At 39.4% G+C, this 22,200-nt stretch overlaps 1 protein-coding gene across 2 annotated transcripts in view; it reads right to left on the bottom strand.

The window, feature by feature from the left end:
* necab2 (N-terminal EF-hand calcium binding protein 2) overlaps positions 1–22,200 on the bottom strand; it is a 126,274-nt gene that overhangs the window by 96,125 nt on the left and 7,949 nt on the right. For both annotated transcript variants that reach the window (XM_038706950.1, XM_038706951.1), the window contains exon 2: positions 20,301–20,325. In XM_038706950.1, coding sequence (XP_038562878.1) covers positions 20,301–20,325 — 25 coding nt within the window. The remainder of the gene's footprint in view (positions 1–20,300; positions 20,326–22,200) is intronic.

Below are 22,200 nucleotides of genomic sequence, written 5' to 3'. Positions count from 1 at the left end.
CACATGTAGTAGTACAGGCAGCTGGTGAGAAGTGCCGGTGCGTAAGAAAAAGTCCCGGTACGCCAAAGAGTAAAATATAGTAAAGTACTGCATACCGGTGAGTACTGGCCCACTTCAAGCACTGACTGTGACTCTAATTAATAATATACACACATTGACACTCACAGACACACACTTTTTTTTGTTAGACCTAGGGATGTACAAAGATGTTGTTTAATTAAGTACATTTTAGTAGTATTTATTAAGTATACTTTTAAGTAAGTTTATTCTATAGATACATTTACATACACATACTGTACATGCATGCGAATCATCAGGAATAGTCTGTTACAGTGAGAGGGAAACATTGTTCTTTTATATCACTACCTGTTTTGAAGCATATCATATAGTGTAGCATCTATTTTATATCCTATTACATCCTACCCCGGTAGTGGAGTAGGATGTAATAAGGCAACACAATGCATTTGACATCACCTCACGGTGCGGTCTGTGATATTCTTGTAGAGGACTGAATTGGTGCCATTTGTAGTGAACAAATGTGGGTACTTTGTATTAAAGTTTGAGAACTCTAGCTACAAAATTCAGTGAGTTATAGTTGCTGAAGCAAGTTTTGAAACCATCTCCCCTACCTGTACCGTATTTCATGACAATCCATTCAATAGTTTGAGACATCTCATGGTAGAGATGTCAGAAGTTAGTGTTGTTTCAGTCTGGACTAAAGCGATGGACCAACAGACATTACCATTCTTAGAACTATGTTGCAAGTATGGCTAAAAAGTACACAAACCATAATTTTAAAAAAGTTAATGGATTTTTTTCCTTGATCGACTGAACTGAATGAAAAGGAATCTTTTGTCACTCAGCTCATGGTGTCCAAAAAAGAGGAGGGGGAACTTTGGAGTCATAGCAACAGCAACCCATGAGGCCCCATGGGAGGAAAACAGAGGGATGCTGTAACCAGGGGCAACTGAGTGGTAACTAGGGCTACTGTATCCTTGATCTGAGCACGGGTAAACTGCTTGTTCGGTGTTTTATTACAGAGTGCTAATTTTTACCTTTCTGTGCAGTAGTTTGCGGCTGTGTTAAGATAATTTATCACTAGGCGCTTTCATTGGCTAGCTGGTGAGTGGGAAGCTTAATGCACATCCAATGGAGTCTGAATGATGCACATACAGTTAAATCTGTGAGTTGGGTTAAAGGGGTTTATTAATCGCACACAACAAGTACAAGTTTGCAAATCAAAAATAAATGCAGTCGCTGTATTACATTCTACTCCATTACGGGTGATTCCCCTGAGAGACCTTTAGGCCGAGTTATTATGCACACGGCACACGTATTTAGACACACCCGTCGAGGCCACAGTGTTAATTATGCGGCACGTAAATGTCATGTCTTAAGTGCCCCTGGTGCTTTCAAGCTCATAACAGAAGACCCCCACTTCCAATAACACACACAGATGGTGTGCACAGATACAAATCAGAGTACACATATTCTCTACTAAGTGGCAGTTCCCAACCATTGCTCATTAAGAGAGAGAAAGTCAGGAATTAGCACCTGCTAATTCTCTCCCAACATGAAGCTCATGGAAGAACAAACACTTAGCGGCTTTGCTTCTGATCATCAGCCCTGCCAATCACCTACTGTAGCTGTGTTCACCATGGTAACCCCACTGCTTTATGCGCCTCACTTTTCAAGTGCTGTGGCAGGTACTTCCTTTGCTACTTATGGTGTAATCCAGCAACAAGCACATTTCATTGTACAGTTTTTTCAATTGCTAACCTGCATTGGTCGAAACGGAAGTCGCATTGTCAAAACTCTTCACACAGTCAGCGAAACAGAAGTGCACGTTGACCAAACTGTGAATCATTTTTCATTGCTTTCACACAAAATGCAAAATGCACTTTCTCCAAAATCCATCCAACTCTTTTCTCATTACTACTCAATCACCTGCAAAACACTATACATCTGCAGCATATTTTTCAAATGCTAACACACTGGGTCTAAAAGTGTTAAAAAACACATTCAAAACAGAATGATATCCTGCATTTTTGCAGTAATCAGACTGAAATATATGGAAATTCAGAATTTTTACAAACATTTTATGTTAACATCTATGTGCGTAGAGAAATGTGTGTACTGTTTTGAATGTGGTTTTACTGTAAAACTGCAAGATGAGTGTAAAGCAGGAAATGTTCTTGTATTTTAGCAGAATTGGTTCAAGGGGTTGCTGCACCAATTACAGGTTTTGGTCATTGTGTCTCAGGTACCAGTTTTACTGTGTAAACAACTGAGAAAAACTGTATTGCAGCACTGAAATTACAAATTACTGAATGCAGTGATATAGGGAAAATTTCTGCATTTCTGATTCATTCTTGTTACATACACTACAGTACAGTCAATAAAAATGATAGAAATATAGGCTAGAAAATATGTTATTCTTACAGTTTTTCTTGGTTGCTTTGGTACATTTCTAGAATCATCCTTACAGTAACATTTGCAAAACTATTTGTATTTGTAAACTATGGCTAAGGTTTGTAAGACAGTGATTGAAAATGCACAAGGCTGCACTTTTTCTGTATTGCACAGATCAATTTCAACAGTACAGAGTTATACATTGCAAGGGATTGGTCAGGATTCACAGTTACGCTTTTACTATATGCACTGTTATTTGTTGACAGAGCATTTCATTGTGATGCAGAAAAAAAACGAGACTATTTTACAGCACTACATAGCATAATAGAAACAATTACAAAATAAGAAATGGAAACACCCCCTCAGGTTGATGTTCCTGTCTATTGGGCCATAGGTTTTTATTCACATTACAACAGATATTTTTAACAATTTACTGTAGGACACATTTACAAAGAAATCTAATAGAAAAAGACAAAATGCTTTGCAGATTATGATGTGTCCAACCATTTTGAACTTATGACTAGATGTTTTGGGGGGTAAGACTATTCAACAGAGAACCAGTATAATACTTTGTGATCAATATGACATACAGTGTGCAATTTGCAATTTCTCAATAGACTAAGAAATTACTATGTGCAATTACTAAGTGACTTGATGATGTGGAGATTGAACAGTAGAATTTCAATGATCTGATCTGAGAAATGTACCAAAGTGACTGAGAACAACTGTATTCTATATCAAGTACTGATTTATAGGGAAAAAGATCTGTCACATTTCGAAGATAAAAGTTCATCAAATTTACATAATGCTTCATGTTGTTAGTGTTTTGTAGTTCAGTGTGTTATAAGTGAGATCGTATGCTTTCTGAGTGAGAACTGTTGCATTTTGGTTGAACGAGTTTATTATGCGACTTGTATGAAGTGTTTTGGTGGTTTGAGTGACTTTTGGAGGTGAGATTAACTGTTTTGCCAAGATGTATGTTGTGTGAAGAGTTTTGTAAAAGTGGCTTCAGTTTTGACCGTTGCAATTGAAAAAAACTATAACTTCATTTCTATATTCAATCAGACTTTGGCTCCATTCTTGTGAAAAAAAACCTCAATTCGCAAATCAATGCCACGTCCACTTCGGATACGGTCATAATCAGAATAAAACCCTATTTTTGTGTAATCACAAATCAGCTAGTCTGACGATGCAGAATAAAATTAAACACACAAAGCATGAATAAAGGGGTTTTGTGTAACACTTTAACACACACACACACACACACACACACACACACACACGTACACACAGTCACTGGGTGTTATATGTTCAGGACATAATTCAGCTCTGATCTCATCACTGTTTGTTCATTCTCAAGAGTTGTGTGTGTGTGTGTGTGTGTGTGTGTGTGTGTGTGTGTGCGTGCGCGGTTAGTGGTTGAAAAGGTCACATCAGTGAATCAATGTTTGCCTCTCACACCTCCGGGCACTTAAGTAGAAAATCTGGTTTGACTGATTAAAGGCTTTGCTTTGTTCTCGATGACTTGTTTAGTCTAATAATTTCTGTGACCTTTAGTTTCAATCTCTTCCTTTCTCATGACATCAATCAGTCGTCAGAGGACTGCTTAAGACCTGTGCAGGTTGAGTAAAGCTGATTTTGAAGGCTTCTGACAACCGGTGAAAAAGTCCAATCTGATGACGTTAACATGCATTTTCCACTTGGGGTTCTATTTTCAAAAGCCAAGTTATTTGTAGAACCACACGGTTTCAGTGCTTTTTGGTTAGTAAGTCTGCTAGCTTAGCTTGAGCCTTTGTAGCCTACATGTTTTAAAAGTATGTAGAATTAACTATAAGCAGCTCCTGTTTTCAATATGTACCCATGGTTGTACAGACAAACTATCACTGGATTACTTTGATACTGAAGAAAACCGAAAGACATGATGATTCTCAGGAAAGTTCTGGAGTTATAAGGAGGGTCTTTGTTTCTATGATTTCTAAGCAGATTTAGGAACATTTGGACATTGGGGATACGAGATCCTCAGGAAGTGTAAGACACACTGAATCTAAAAATAGGTATGTCTGTGTGTGACAAGAGTACATATTGTGATGCAAATTTAGGCAACTGGGTAGTTTTAAAGTACCTTAAAGAGGTGGTATTATGCTCATTTTCAGGTTCAAAATCAAAATAGGGGTTGTACCAGAATAGGTTTGCATGATTTAATTTTCAAAAAACACCATATTTTTTTCATACTGCACATTGCTGCAGCTCCTCTTTTCACCATGTGTGTAGGTACATCTTGTCTCTAAATGATGATATTTGTTGGGAGTTGCACATGCGCAGTTCCTAGTTAAGGACTACTAGCCAATCAGAAGCAGAGAAGGGCGGGTTAGTGAGAAGTAAACACGGCTTTGTTTCAGCTGTACATGTTGCTGACCAGCTTGGCTAGAGCAAGAGTTTCAGAGTGGTGAGTTATTAATCTGTAACAAAAGTATCTTTCATCCATTAAGTTTTAACTGAGCTCTGTCTCTACATCACAGTAACAACTTTGTCCATTGACTGCCTGGAGGGCAGCTAGTGTTTGGAAGGGAGAGGAGAGGGGTGCTGCCGCTCAGTGTTTCTGAGGGCATGTTGGACTAGTCGCACGGCGAGCGTTAAATAAGGCGCATTTAGCTTTCATCTCTGTGACGTCACAGGGATGAAAGGGGAAAAGGCTGGACTACAAACGAGCTGTTTTCAGGCAGTTCAGAGCAGAGTTTTCTGTGGGAGATGGGAACTCCCTTTGGGCTGGACTTCGGGCTTTTTCACTTTGCAAACCTGTTACATGCACAAAAAAGATATATAACTCAATAAAGGAGAGGAAAAAAAGCCAAAAAGCATAATACCACCTCTTTAATCAGCTCCATGAGCTGTGTGTCACAGCCGCTGATGCTGCTCCAACTGCTGACTGCTGGTGTTGATAAGCGAGCCAAATCAACGGGCCAAACTGTAATTCATAACTAACTTCGTTGTTTCTACAAAACCTGCATGCACATCTCTCCCTCCACTTCAACTAGTTCTGTGACTTATTGTGTAGCTGCTGTTGGTGTTGTCTTTTTGTATGTTGTCACTCATTTGAAACCTGGCTGCATAACAATTTTTGCCCAGTGGGACAATAAAGATAAACTAAACTAAAACCCTATTTGAGACAGCATTTCATAATCCTTAACTTCTGTGAATCTGTTTAGCTCTCCCATTGTCTGTCCGTACTTTTCTCTGTTGCATCCGTCTGTCACACACTGAGAGCTCTGCTTTGGAGAGGAGATCAGGAACTGAAGGAAGGATGGAGAGAGGAAAGTGAGGGTAGAACAGACACGATTACACGTGCATGGAGAGGAACTGGAGGATACACTAACTGAGGGAAAAGCTGAAGGACAGAGAGAGATGAACTTTAACAGGCAGAGAGAGCTGCGAGCGACCGAAGGGGAATACGGTGGAAGCGTCAAAATATAAATAAGTGGGGTGCAGTGAGGACAGACATGGAGGAGAAAGAGAAACAGGAGGGGAAGGACTGGTGGGTGCGGGTGCCAAATGCCCACTCATCCCACAGGCGCCCAAGCTTTGTTTCAGCAGTGCTGCCAAATGCGGCACGGCCAGGGAGTCCTGCCACGCGAGCCCCGAGGAGTTTAATAAGCCTGGGTGCAGCTCCCACTGCAGAGAGGGAGGGAGAGAAATGAGGTGGATGGAACAGAGGGAAAAGAAGGGAGGGACCGAAAAGGCAGCTGATTGTAGGGATCCTGCTTGACTAATAAAGAATGAAATGAAATGAAAAGGAAGAGAAAATGAAAACCGCCAATTGTTCTTCAGGACTCTTTTTGCCTAAAATTAAATAAAAACATAAATAGATACATAATAAAATATCTGTGGTACCTTTGGTGCTTCTTTTGAAACGGATTAAAAATACTTATTTTATGGTACTGTATATCGGACTGATGTCAAAATGTTGTGCCAAAATCCAACCACCTGTCCTTAAAAAAGGCATGTTTGTAAAAATTACAATTTCCGTATCGAAAGGCCTCCATTTCAGCTCTGTGCTCTTGCCGTTTTTGTGTGGTGCATATATGAGCTGAAAAGAGGTGGGGATTGATCCCAACCCAGCAGAGGGCAGAAAGCATCAGGTGAGGAAAACGTCTTCAAAGGGCGTCTTAACTCTCAGCCTTTGATCCAAATCCAGACGACCAAGGCGGTGAACAAAGAGACTTCAATCCCCTCTGGTCTCCTCCCTCCCTTGCTCTTTCTTCCCTAGGCCACCAAAGGAACCTGCACACAATCCTTTTTACTTTTCACTCCGCAGTTTCCTTCAAATCACATCACTCCTGCACCACAGTGTTAACTCATTCGGTGTTCTGTTTGCTCAAACTGCCTACAAACATCTCTAAAGCTCCCCATGCACTGCTGGGATTACCTTCACATTTACTGAAAAGACACTGAAGAGTGGTATCGATCTTCTTATACCTCTCGGCAAGAAAGTTACCAAGTCGATTTCCCAACACGTCAAACTATGACTTGATTACATTTTCTCTCTGCTATATGCTGCCAGTGGTGAGTTGACTTGAAAATCTGAAAAACATTTTTTTACATGTGCTATACTGATCCAGGGTATGGCTGTTCAGGGATTACTGTAGCTCCTGCATATTGCCCATCAATAGTAAAAGAGCACTATAATGACACTATGAGGATATTATTGTGTGTTCCAAGATTTGATACAGCTAGTCATGAGCAGTGTTGGGCAACTTACTTACAGAATGTAAAACATTATAGATTACTAGTTACTGTCATTCGTGAGTAATTAGTTATATTACAATATTACTGTCTCTGAATTGTAATACTTTGCACTACTTTTGCGTTACTTTTGAGTTACTCTTACTGCTATTTAAGAGGTGCATTATTCAGATAGTAAGATGTGCCTGCATATGTGGGTGCTAGTGATGCGCAGATCGCAGTTATATCTGTGGATCGGGTCGGTCTTTGTCTACATGTGGTCTTTATATAATAATGAAGTTTCTGATTAATAGCCGGTGGGTTGTGGATGGGTGAAATTGGATGAATTGTTTCCCCATTAAGAAATACGCTGTGCACATTTACGCACTAGGTACAGCAGCATAACTTCATTGATTATTTAAATCTACCGAAACTCCAACAGGATTGGTCAGGATACACTGACAGCAGCCGCTCTAACCATGAAAGTACATTTTTAAAGTAAACACATATAGAATTCTATTTACGCATGATCCATGATGATAAAGACACAGGAAAATTACAAATGCAAGGCAACAATAGTATATTGTCAATATTTTAGAGACCCCCCAAAATTTCACAAATCATTGTTTGCACCCTGCCTTTAATCTCAGCACATCAAATTCCACCAACAGGAAATAACGTTACTCTTTTACTCGCAGAGTTTTTATTCTACTGCAGAAATGTTTGGTGGTGTTGGTGAATTATTAAAATAACAAAACACAACTTAATTTTGTGTTAAAATGAGATTGTAACAGATATAATGTTACCGAAATTTTCTTAATGCTAAGTAATGCTAATTACTGTTATATTACTGAGTTACAGTTAATTATTACAAATTGTTACAAAAGTAACGTAATCCATTACAGTAATTGAGTTACTTTTGTAACTTTTGTTACTCCCAACACTGGTCATGAGCATAAATGGGTGTAGGAAACATGTATATATAGACTGGATTATACAAGTAGTGAATAACAACAAAACCTGCATGTTATGCTTCAGAGTAGTGGCAGGAGTTGTCAGACTTGATGAGTTTGGAATATGGTTGTGTTTTATATTTGTAATCTATGCATCTTCTTGTATTTTCTTGTAGTGAATAATGGTATGGAAATACAGTGAAATTAATCCAATAATTGTACCACCGATATAAATTAAAATGTTTGCGTCAATACAGAATTTTGTTTTTAAAAGCACATATTCCTAAACAGAGAGAGCTTCACACAACACAGACACACATACTGTACAACTTACAGACAAAAGCGACACTTTGTTATGTCTTTGTCTAAAGCTAATTAACCTGAAAAAAAGGGGTGAGTTGAGACAGCTAAATAAAAATCACACTAGGCACTTTACTTGACATTACACTGCGTGCACAATTATTAGGCAAGTGAGTATTTTGACCATATCATCATTTTTATGCGTACTTTCCAACTCCAATCTGTTTAAAGTTGAATGCTTATTGAATTTAAGCATATCAGGTGATGTGTATTTGTGTAATGAGGGAGGGTGTGGCCTGATAAGCGAGCTGAAAAGTTAAATATTGTAAAATGCCATTCAGATGGATGTAACACTCTTAAAAGAGCTAAACCTTTGAGGCGTGACCAATGGATAATCAAACGTTTTGTTCCTACTAGTCAACTGGGGCACAAAAAGTGCATGTAGAAGAAAAGGCACAAATTAACTGGGAAACATATCAGTTTCTTGGTCTGTTCACGATCAACTTTCGCTGAAGCATCACCCACAGCCTGTTCAAAGGGGTGGATTGTCTTCCCTGACTGTACATCTTGTGTTTGAGAAGGTAAGTTGACAAGTTCTCAATAGGATTCAAACAGCCTGTTCTCATGCTCAGGTGTCACATATACACGCTTTGGAAACTACACGCAAAATCGCCGTTTTGCGTACAATAGACACAGCTTTTCCAAAGCGTGTATATGTGACGCAAGAGATGAGATCGGGTTGATTCAAGTCAGGTAAGGATGGGGGCCAGGTCATTATTTCGGCATCTTTGAGGCCTTTGCTGGCTGGCCTAGCAGCGGGTGCATGTGATGGATCATTGTCCTGTATAAAGACAATGGCCTGAAAACTGAGGGCTTCTTCCACTGCTTGAAGAAAGTATCTTTCAGAAACTGGCAGTAGGTTTGGGAGAAAATCCAACTCTATCTCATCCTTAATGATAGTACCAGTACCCAACACTCCATCAATTCACTCTCACTTCATCTGTCCATAAAACCTTTGAAAAATCTGTTTTCAGCTATTTCTTTGCCCAATCTTGATGCTTCAACTTGTTAATCTTATTCAGTGGTGGTCGTGTTTCAGCCTTCCTGACTTTGGCCATGTCTCTGAGCACTTGGCATCTTGTACTTCTGGACAGGGGCACTGCCAGGCTTTTGAAACACTGGGGCCCAGAAATCGTAAATTTCTTTGCCATAATGATCTAAAGAGAATAAAGTCATAATATTTTAACAAAATCTACCTGCCCCTCTGCTTTGCATTACCCTGCGTAGTACCCCCTTTAGACCGTCTGACAGACACAGAGCCCGTCTGGAACCGTATTTGATGAGACAAGCGCACTGCTGCTCTTTATCAGAGGTGGCATACTGAAACTGCAACACCTGTGGTCAGCCAAATATCTCACCACAAATCCACAAAAATGTTAACTTCAGCACCTCTGATAAAGTTTAGCTCGCAGCTGCTTCAGATGGAAGCTGGAGCAGAGAGACAGTCCAAACAGAGCAAAGGTGTCTCTGAGTGAAGAGGACAGACTCAGGAACAAGAGCACCAGGTGTGTCATGTTATTCTCTCCCCCCTTTGTGTAGCAAATACATTGACTAGACACTGAGCGAAAAAAATTATATTTAAATGTTTTGATTACAATTTTGCTGGGAACAATTCAGTAGTTGCTGACAAGCCCTGAAGCTGTAACCAATTCTCTCTCCCTCTCTCTCTAGGCAGGCATGTTGAATAATGGTGGGGGAGACACATCACATGAACTTCAAATAAAATTTAGCAATATTATTGCAAGTCATGAGGATTATTGCATATTAATATGGAAAATATTTTTGTTGTTGTTGTTGCCCTACATTCTGGGCTACAGTCAAAACATTTGGGTCTGAAGCCCTGGAAAAGTGACCTGGCAACGCCGATGCTTCCGGACACTCCAGGTGTATATTGGAATATTGTGGCACTGGAGGATAATGGGTTCCTAGTAGCTTCAAGTGTAATTCTACGCAAGTCTGTCACAGTTAATTTTTTACCTTAACTTGTGCTGTCCTTCACATACCCTTGGACCGTCCTGTCCTTTTCCTGTCACCTGACTGCCTCACCGACACCTGGGGCGAGTTCAATCTCAAAACGTTTTACACCTGTTTGCAATGTTTTCGGATTGAACGACATGCTTCCTTGCAACGTTGTGTAACTTTGTGCAACGTTCCGCAACAGGCTTCGACGTATGTTTTCTTCTGTTCTGTGGGTGTGTCACAATCGTCACCCAATCAGCTGTGATAAGTTTGTAAACACAACAGTGCTAAAAAGGCAAGAATATGCAGTGCGCATGCGTACACAACAGGGTGTTTGAGACACCTCCGTTTCTGTTGAAAAAAAAAAACGTTTTGCTACATTTGTCGCCGCTGTTCTCACTTCCCTTATTTGCTCTACCTGGCCTACTCTGCCCACTCCTCACCTGCAACTCATTCTCGCATCACCATTTATTTCAGTTCACTTCCTTTCTTCATTGCCTGTTCATAGTTGCCTGGTTGGGTTTTGCATGCTAGTTTCTGTTCCCTGTATCTGCCTTCCTGCAAGCTAATCACCTAATAAATCAATGAACTGCAGTGTTTAGGTCCAGGACACAGTCTCACACCCAGCTTTTGGGACTGGATCAATGATATAAAGAGGAAGATGCAGGATCATACAGTGGGCAGCTGACAATGACTGGTCGGTTGCTAGTGTCATTTAAGGAAAAAAACAAGAAAAAAAAACTGAATTTTGATTCTTTTTGTCCTACAGCAAAAACACTTTATCTTTTTCTCCTTCCTTTCCTGTCACTCTGACATAACTCCCCCTCTCTATTCTCATCTCTTCTGTCTCCCTCGGCGTGCGGCACTCTGGGGCTTGTTAGCTGCAGTGTCAGTGATTAAAGACTGCAGGTAATTAGATACACATGATACCATTCTGACTGGCTGACTGACGAGCTCCAGCGTCTACCGGCAGACGAGCTGAATGTTTTACTTTCCTTCCCCAATTATTGCAGATGAGGTTGCATGCATAACTGAGGATATTTTCATAATTTTATAAACGGAGTGCTGTGTATGATATACGATACACCAACACAGAGAGCAGAACACAGAAGCAGCGTGCCTGTAAATGATGCCAAAACACAACAGTATAGTTTTTACCTGTTGGTTTGGCTTAAGTGCTGTGAAAAAAATACAGATTTTTATAAAATGCATCCACATTTTAGCAGATTCCATCCGTGTTTCTGCATTGCAAAAATCATAGGGTCCCGTATATATATATATATATATATATATATATATATATATATATATATATATATATATATATCATGGTACTTTTCATGGTATTCTCCAGAATCACATACCCCACCTTTAAAAATGTTAGTTTCACAGTCTCAGAGACTTTAAATATTCAGGAATGTATCAAAATAAATCAAGCATGTGACAAATGTGTTGTTTCAGCTATTCAGTTATTCTAGGTTCTAGATGAATAAATTCATACTACTTAAATAAAAAAATAAATGTTAGCTACTGCTGGTAATGCCTTATTACATGCCTAGATATTTAGGTTTTCCTTCTTCCGTTAAACACATGGTATTTATTTATATAAAGCTTCTCTATCATTGCTGCAATGTTTGAATCAACATGAGTTCTTTTCACAACTTGGTTTAAATGCAGAACTTTCAGAGCTGCCAACTTTGTAGTTTAGTTTGGAGTGAGGTTTGGTATTGCTGAGGTCAGTGGATTTTACGAGTAGGCCTTCTATGACTCTCATATTGTTGTTGAAATGCAAGAGAGTAGGTGTAGCTTCAACATTGGAGGGGACCCATATTAAGGGGGAGGGATCTGGGGGTCCCCCATTCTGGTGAAATTTTCTGCATCAGTTCATGGTGGAAATGTCTTGATTTATATAAAAGGAAACGCATAATTTAGGCGGCAGGTGACGATTCAAAATATTAAATTACAATAGCATGTAATGCAGTAAGGCTCTCGGGCATTCTGTATTGCTTTCAGATAAGTTTTCTCCTGAAGATCTTTTCTTATTTAATATCATCCCTGTGAGTCAGCACACATGCAGGCGGGATATAGTGCCTTATTTTAACAAGAGCACGGCGTGAAGCGCATCAAAACGCAATTGCGTATGGGGAGTGTCCAACTCCAATTTTGCTTGTTTGACGGTGAAAAAAATGGTCAGTATGCCAAGCAAAAGGGTTGTACTGTGTCTGTGAATTAGTCATGGGTGTGTTTTTGGCATAACATGCAATAAACCAATGTGTTTTGCTGCGCATTGCTATTATAATAGCGGATGAATGGTGCATTATCAAAAAAAACATAAATTGACTCATTGAAGTGTGGACGTGCTTTAAAAACTGTCTCTGATTGTGAAGTCTAATGTTACACTGGAGCTCTGTGGTTTATCAGTGAAGTGTCTGAACTACAGGGCAGACTGGAGTCTGTTAACAGACTATAAAACTTCACTAGCACGGACCACGCCACAACAATGTGTGATTTAGAGGTACATGCAGATGAGGGAATGAAGGGATGATGGGATGAGGGAAGGAAGGATGGAGGGAATCGAGGATGAGTGGATGTATGTAAGGATGAAAGGATGAAGGGGAGGTAAAGGGAGGGTTTGTCGAGCAATCTGAACACAAATGTTAACTTCAGCTCCTCCAATGAAGTGCAACTCACAGCCGCTTCAAAAGAAAGCATCCTGGAGCAGTGGGACAGTCCCAAACAGAGCACATCTGTGCCTCATTTTTTAAATGTTGATATTGCAGAACTCTATCAGTCACAAATTGCGACTCACAGTGTGAGAATGGTCATTACTACCAAGGCTTATGTCAGTGTTGCAGAGTTGATTTGCTTGTGAAAAGTGTTAATTGCACGACTTTCCCTTCACATCCGTGTCATTTCCTTTCTGTCTGTGGATTGAGCCAAGCTAGTTGTTTCACCTGCCTCCAGCCATACGCTAAGCTAACCAGCGCCTGGCCGTAGCTTTATCTTTAATGTACAGACATGAGAGTGGTATCAATTTTCTCATCTGACACAAGGCAAGAAAGCAAAGACGTGTCCCAAAGTATTCCTTTAAACTTCAATAATGCTTAGATGTCAACCTTAAAAACTTCTACCACAGGTTTGGGGAACAGACAGCTAACAGAGATGTAATCCTGCCTCTTTTTAAGACGTGCACCAGTGAATCAGTGGGCTCCTGTTGAATAAACCATGAACTAAATGGGCCAGTAAGGGCCATCATGCTTTCTGTCTGCATCTCTCACTCCCTTCTCTCTCTCATGTCCGCCGTTTGTCACAGTTTGTCTTTCTCAACTGATTTATGTCTTTTCTCTCTGTCTCATTCTTTCTGTTGACCGCGATGCAGCAAATCTTTATCCTCATCTTCCCTCACCTCCTGTATTTAAATCCCTGTTCCTTTACACACACTTATCACTGTGTTTCACTTTTAAACTCTCCTCATTTTTTGGTCTGTTTGATCTATAATATCATAAATTTCGCCCCCAATCTTGCACACATGTACCTCCCTTTCTCATTCATCCTTATGCAAGGCTTTAAAGTTCTTTCCCAAATTTATGAAGAAAATGATCTTCAGTTGTGCATAATGTTGGCAATTTGTGCATACTTTCTTACCTTGAGAAATCAAAATAAATACTTTTATTTTTACTCTCCTTATGCACACTGTACAGTGCCAGACTCAGGTTGTGATAACGAAAAGGGGAAAAAAGCTGTAAGAATTTGTATCAGAAGACATACAAGAGAAATGTGACCCCCAGGAGATAATTTGGAGAGGGCAATGTCTCATGACTGGGTTTAAAAAAAGTTTACAGAACAACACAGCTAATTTTCAACTCTTTGTGTCCTCAAATGTCAACACTGTCAAGATGGTTGGTTATTGGTTGATGGTGCAAATTAAGGTATTAAAGTTCACCAAAGTTGAACGCAACGCAAGAGTTCATGCTGAGTTACTTGCACTTGTTAGTGAACCCATTTTGATGTTTCCATTGAAATACATTGATTTCACCCCAGATTTTGCAGTTTTAAATGCTAGTGTGACCTGGCCATCACAATATGTGTACTTTGTGTTACATATAAATACAAGCTGTGAAAAACAATAGCGATGACAACAGCTAAAGCTTGCTTTAAAAGTTTCTTTTTAAGTTGCTAAATGACATCAATTCCTCATTTGTGTCCGTGAGACCTTATTCAGCCATTCACATTTAGATAAATGAGAGAGTTTGTATACATTTTCAAAAAATCTAGTCAAACTAAACGGCCTAATATAATAAGGCTTTATAAATCAATTCAAGCTGCTATCATCTCATCAATTTGTAATTTCACACATTTTTTAGATAGCATATATAGACTGTGGAACTAAAGTATCATGACTAGAGGGATCCAGACAATGGGATAAACCAACTCTTGTAAATTCTTGGAAAGCCGGAAAGAAAAATAGTCAAATGGCCAATTTATAGAGCATGCAAATAAAGGAGGAGGTGTTCCCCAGGAAAACAAATTAGTGATTGGTCATTAGGTACAGTGATACTCATTCCCAGTTCTTCTCTTTCCAACTCAGTCATTCCAGAAAGTTGCACAGAAAGCAAGGATGAGAGCACATTCACTGAGAAACACTGAGGACTTTTCAAGTGAGAATATGTCTGCTCATAAAGTTGCTAGATAGCTATCACATGATGCTGAACCCAATGTGCCTGGAATTGAGAACACAGTAGTCAAATGATACTCTAAGTGATAATGGCAGGGTGACTGGAATAATGGCAACTTGCTATACTGCATTAGCTATGGCAGTGTGCAAATTGTTGATGAAGGGTTGTGATAGTTATGTAAGCATAAAAGAGATCTGATGTCTGAGTTGCAAAACTATCAATCTATCGAGAACAGCACAGAGAAGCTGATAAACAGTAACAATATATATATAATTATAAATTTAGATTAACTGAACTGGGCACAGAAATTATCACACCCCACTATCTCCTATTACACACTATATCTGTGTTAAAATAACATAATTGTTCCAAAAATCTTTGCTGTCCCACTAAGGAATTTCAACTTTCATGAAGATGAGTGTCAGTATTAGGTAGCACAAGATATGATACTTGGCAGAAAAGAGAAGAAACAGATTGACAGGTGATCTGACCGGTGGAAAGTGCAGAGCTCAGAATACTTGGGCAACAAATACACAGACAAAATTCTAATGAAATGAGGAAGTCACTTTCCTAAATGTAACGGTGACGAGCTCTGTCTGGCCACACTGAACAGAAGCAGCTGCACCCTCCTTGCTTTTAGCTAAAAGGTTGTAATTCTGTCTAGTCTTGACAGCACGGATAAACAAGCCTCCCTTAAACTCCGTCTGCTTTCTGTCTTTATGTCAAACACTGTGTCGATAATTAGCAGATGGCTGATGAGTCACAAGGCAAGGAAGCAAGGGAGAAAAAAAACTGAATGCTAACTGATGAGATACACACAGATACAAACTGAAAATTTCAATGTCTTGAAAATGTTTTCCCATAATTTAGCTCAGGTGTAAAAGGGCTTTAGAATAAAAATTAGGTTAAGTTAAGTTAAAGGTCCCACACCGAATTAGACCTCTTCAAAATTACTCCCTCATTCACAACTCACTATACAACATAAAAGCAATAGTTCACTCTATAGCAGTGTTGGGCTGTAATGAATTACTGTAATGATGTTACTTTCCCCAGTAACTAGTAGTGTAAGTGATTACTATTTCAAAAACAGTCCAAGTAACACTGCATTACTGCGTTACCGGAATGCACCATCCTTGACGTGATGCACGACTGCACGGCAGGTCAGGGGCACCGGACTTCATGTTGTTTAAGTCAGCTGCTAGCCAAGAAGCTAAAGAAAGAATGGAGAACGAGGGAGAGAGGTGTTGTTTCGACAGCTGTAAATACTGCCATTGTTGCATCACAGTCTAAGATGCAAAGAACATTGTTGTCCGTTGTAATACGTGCAAACAATTCTACTAAACAAATCTAATTTATTGAACCATCCACATTGCTAAAGCAGTCCAGCAATGTGAAACTTATAGAAAGAAACTCTAGCCACTACTGCCAGTGATGCATGCACTGGTCGGGAGAGAGTTGCATTAAAAAAAGTTAAGTACTGCTCTGAGTAATAGTAACATAACGAGTAACATAACTTGTTACTTTTACCAGTAATAAGTAATGTATTAGGCAAGTAAAAAGTAACTTCTTGCAATTTCTGAGTAACTTGCCCAACACTGCTATGTTATTACAAACAAACAATATAGTGAGCAGTCGATTGACATTTTGGGCACTTGATAGGTCAATTGTTGCATTACTATAATTTTTGCTTCTTATCCTGTGCCATGGACTGTTAGCAGAACGAAGTGCATATGGAACATTCCATTTTTAAGGTCTCTATTGAGTGCACTATATAGTGAATAGGCCTTTTTCACTGCAGACATTTAGACTTGTTTTCATTTTAGAAGTGCAGCTGAAAGGCAGATAAAACTTGATTTCATTCAGTCAGCAGTTGCAGAAAATTTGCAGTTATTATAGTAACCCCAAGTTATTATTTCACAACAATTCCATTGTACATGCAAAGATGACAGCAGCAGCGCGATGGATTGTAGCACATTAGAGGTGCAGCTACAAGTGAAAATAGTAAACTAAGTGCTGTCAAATGATGCAACTATTTCAGAGAATTATTGGCTGCTGAAACACTCAGCCAGCTGCAAAACAATGGCTTTGAGGCAGCCATGACGATCACAAGCAACACAAGCACAATGCACACTTACGCATACACACAAGCAAGCTCAGGCATACCGATACACTTATACTTAAATTACACACCAGCACACACAAAAAATGCTCACCGATGCATGCAACTTGTACTTGAAGTAGATGTGGGTGCATAATGCACACACACTAATGCACGCACACACTCCCTGGCTTGCTGTTTCAGCAGCTTGGGGGCAGGAAGGCCGGCCCTGAAATCTGCACTATGAATGTAAAGACAGAACTTGGCCAATTAAACCTCAATTACTGCCCTGTTGTCAGATATATGACACTATCTCTTCTTCCTCTCCTCACCCTGCTCTTCTTTCTCTTTCTCTGTCCTCCTCTCCCTTTCAGACTCTGCCACCTCCTGCCTCTCTTTCTGTCAATCTCTCCCTCCCTGCATCTTCTTTTTAACAATTCTCTCCACTACCCGTTCATCTCACTCTCGCCCTCATTAAAACAGTTCCCCGGTCTTCGCCCAGGAGAGAGGAGGAGGAGGAGGAGGGTAAAAATAGCTCTTCTTCAGCATGTGCTCACTGGGTCTTTCTTTCAAGCCTGCGTTCCATACGTTAAATAACTACGTTACTTCATAATAACTGTCTTTTCTTCTTCTTCTCTCTTTGTTCCTCACTGACTTTCAGTCTCTTGTTTCTCTTGCTCTGCAGCTCCTCACCCATCCCCGCTCATACCTGCCTCTTTAAAGGCAGCTTGCAGCTGTGTGTTTCTAGCAGCCATGGAGTTGTTGAAACACCCCAAGAGACTGCTATCAAGTTGCACAGAATCCTACAGCTTCTTTGTGATGGAGAAAGAGCTGCTTTCTCTGTGATATAACTGGCCTGTGCTCGGGGAAAGACCAGCATGAAATGAAAATGTGAAACATCAGTGACATTCTGTATCTGAGCAGTTGGTAATTAGGTAGTGCAAGCATTTAAAACTTTTGATATCGACAGCATTTCTCTAACCCTCTGCTTTTGCTGTGCCCTAAAGGCTGCCACTCTGTGAATGTCTTTACCTTCTTGTGTCTCTGTGTGGCCTGTCCTCTTTCCAGGTCTCTAGGTTGGAGAGGTGGTGGTGTGGCTCAGATCCTGCTTAGTAGGTCGACACCTGAAGATGCTCAATTGTCCTCCTGGATCCATTCTCTTCACTTAAGTTTTAAAATCTACATTTTCTATGTACATAATTGTATATACTATAATTTTGTGTTAATCTATTCTGTACACACATCTATGGCGTGTCTGTCTGTCCTGGGAGAGGGATCCCTCCTCTTTTGCTCTTTCTGAGGTTTCTTCCATTTCTTCCCTGTTAAAAGGGTTAGTTTTTTTGGGGGGGGGGGGTCCTCTTTGGAATCGAGGGTTTAAGAACAGAGAGTGTCATATGCTACAGACTGTGAAGCCCCTTGAGGCACACTGGGCTTTGTGGTATTGGGCTATATAAATAAAACTGACTTGACTTAAAATTTTGACAGCTGATGCCACAGTCTGTTGTAAAGGCACAATCATCTCTTAGAATAACCCCAGGCGAGATAAAAATGTCATCTACTGCAATGATGTCACCAGTTAAATCATCAGGAAAAATTGTTTACGTTCACTATGTCTACAACTTCAGTTGATAAATGGATTTTGTGCAGTGTGTATCTACACAGACACACACAACTATTGCGTTAATAAAACAGAGGTCAGACTAAATAAACCTTTGTTCACATTAAAGTGAACAGATATCTTCTGTACAGAGATACATTTTGGGCACATAGCTGTGCTGAAGAGGAGTAATCAGCTTGGATAACAGAGAAACCCCCTCCACACACACAAACACACATACACTGGAAGAGCAAACGGCCATCTGGCTGCTATGAAAGCAAAGCTTTTTATGCTGCTTCCTCATTAGTTAAATTCTTTTTTGTCAATGACAAAGTGATAGGATAAAAGAGGCGAGGCGGGAGAGGATGAGAAAGAGGAAAGATGGATAAAGCAGGAAGAGATGTAAAGGGAGAAGAGGAAGAGAGAAAAAGAGAGAAAGTAGCAGTACATGTGATGCCAGAGGGTATAAACAAACTCCTCACTGGCACAGCTACAGTAATATATGCTTTCCCCTTTGAAAACACTTTAATGTCCCAACATGCTAAAAATACAGCACACTGTGCAGCAGCTCAGACAGCAGACAGACAGAGCTTCGTACGCAGTAGTTTCCTGCTCTGCAAAAGGTTTCTGAGACAATCATCCGTCTGAAAACCTCCCCAGCAAGGCCAAAATACTTTGTTTATACTTTGGTTGTTTGTTGGATTCACTTCTTGTGAATTTCTGCCACTGGAAGCAAAACTACAGATGCAAACTATATGAAAACAACACTGACCTTTAACTGAACATTCAGAGAGCAAACCTCTGCCAAGACTGTGCAACTGCCTTCTCTATTGCTGATAAACCTTTCTTAAAGCAGACATTTTGAATTGTCATTTTTAGAAAATGCACAGATGTAACTCATTTATACCAGTAAGCAAGTATGCCCAGTACCTGGGCCCTGAAATGTAGTCATAAGATAGTAAGTGCATACAAAATGTCACCAATAAGAAAAGTCTATAAAACATGGACAGAAGTCCAGAACTTCATGAGACAACTGAACACAATTCCTTTTCTTATGTTCAATGTTGAGAAAGCCCCTTTTTCGGTCTTGATTTGTTCACACAATTAAAATATTGTGGTAAAATACATACAATAATAGGTTATCAATGGATATCTACATTGATGCTCTACTATTCCGTGTCTTATTTATTTTTACTAAATGATGAGTATTTTTCATTGAAATCTGTTTTTTATAACCTGCTAATTATAAGACAAACGTGCATGGGATCAGAAACATAACCTCCTTGGTGGAGGTATAATAACGCAAATCAATCTGAGATTATAGAGAACTGCAAACCATGTGTAAAACTGTGAAACCTCTCAAATCAGATGAAATAATACTATCAACAATCATCATTTCATGTTACAACATACAATATTTTAGAAAGTTCTTTAATGGATAATGTTTAACAAATACATTATACAAACAAACATTTTCACATCTCTCTCTCTCTCTCTCAATTAAGGTACTCAATGCAATCACTCACCATCTTTGTCAGCTCTTCTGAATATCTGTGAAGAGAAAGCAAGACATTGTAGTTAGTATCACTGAAGCAGTGAGCTGCATGAGGTAAGAACAGGAAAAATGTACAATCATATAAAAGCCATTGAAGGAAGGTGGTTCAAGAACAATCCTTCAAGTGTTTGGGAAAGTAACTTTTTGGTTACTAATTACTAGTTACATAGGGTGGACACACTAATAGAAACACAAATGTACAAAACTGGAAAGTTTTCTAACACAGTCTGGATTTGGAATTGGACAAAAATAGTATATAGAGAAGGGCTACTGTATAAAATTTATTTTCATTCTTGTTTTCATACAGGTGTTCATGTTATTTTCTCTACTCCCTATATGTCATTAAAAGTGTTTATTCTTAACATTTTTCAATATATTTTGTATTAATCTACTAAAGTATAGGAATGCACCGAATAGTGATACCAGATATAGGCCCAATACTGGCTAAAATAGCTCGATCAGGGGCCAATCTCCATCCATCGTCAACCGCTTATCCTGCGTACAGGGGCGTGGGGGGCCGGAGCCAATCCCAGCTGACATCGGGCGAAAGGCGGGGTACACCCTGGTCAGGTCACGAATCCATCGCAGGGCCACAAATAGACAAATAACCAATTTCTTTTTTCCCAATATTGCAATTGCAATTTAATATGCGATTAATTTTTAAGCTCTTTATCTTCTGTATTATTCAAAACAGACAAGCAGTAAATCAGTATAAAGTATGACCAACACAATATTAGGTAGATTAAACATACACTGTTCTTTCTTGTGGGTCAGGCCTGTGTTATGATGAAAGTGATGAAGGTGATGCATGAATTGCATGAATTATTATTATGAGCAATGGTGGAGAAGAAGTATCTAATTTTAATAATATGAGAAAGATTATTGAGAGTCAAGTCATGGCGTTAAATAATATGATATTATATCATCAGGTAGGCATTCAGCACACAGTATTATACATGTAGCCCGAGGACGCCATTGCTGATCTTGGACTGTTTGTAGTTTCCACACGAGGACCTAACGAGGACTTTGCCTATGCTGCCGTTTGGATTCATCTTTTCATCGCTTCCTGCTCTGTTTCTTCTGGATGGACGCCGAACTGTGAGTTGGACCGCGTGTGTTGTTACTCTGTTGAGAGAGGAAAAAAGGATTTTGTCGGCCGCACCGCAGCCCAGCTACACACAGGCCTGCAACTATTTTAATTTTTTGCGCACATTTGAGAGAGTGTGTGTGTGCATGCGGGCCCGATGCGTGTTTGTCTGGTAACTGATTAAGTACATGAAAGTATTTGGAGTTTAAAATTAGTATTTGCCTATTAATGTTTTGAAGGGTAAAACAGGGGAAATATAAGGGGTTTTGCTGAAGAAATAAGACAAAAAAATTAACATTCAACATTGTGTGGTATAATATTTTGGTATAATTTTAAGGTAATTATTTGCTAACTTTTGGCGAAGGTATTTGAGTTTAATATTCTTTCTAAAACTACTACTACTTATTTTAAAGAGGTATATTTTGTGTTTTTGTATTGTTTTGTATTGCTGCATTATCTTAAGAATCCGGTGGATACTTTTTGTATTATTTAAAAAGGAAAGCAGCCAGTGAAATATTATTCCTTTTAATATAAGAGAGTTGTTGGGTCAGTTATTTCAAATGAAGCCTACTATGTTGAGAGATTCAAATGCTAAGTTTGACAAGTTCTGTGTATGTTAAGAGGGTATTTCCGGAGTCACCCAAAACAGGTAAACCTTCATGGTAGCAACCTTTTGAAACGCACACCGAAACCCATAACACCCCATCAGTCAAGTCTAAAGCTAATCATAGTCGCTTAGGCGCTTATACAGGGTGGTGGGGTGCTACATACAGTAAGCGTTCAA

Source organism: Micropterus salmoides, unplaced genomic scaffold (genome assembly GCF_014851395.1).
Source record: "Micropterus salmoides isolate LMB-PRFRI ecotype aquatic unplaced genomic scaffold, ASM1485139v1 Ms_hic_scaffold_8, whole genome shotgun sequence".
Taxonomy (NCBI): Eukaryota; Metazoa; Chordata; class Actinopteri; order Centrarchiformes; family Centrarchidae; genus Micropterus; species Micropterus salmoides.
This window is presented reverse-complemented; position numbering and strand designations above follow the sequence as displayed.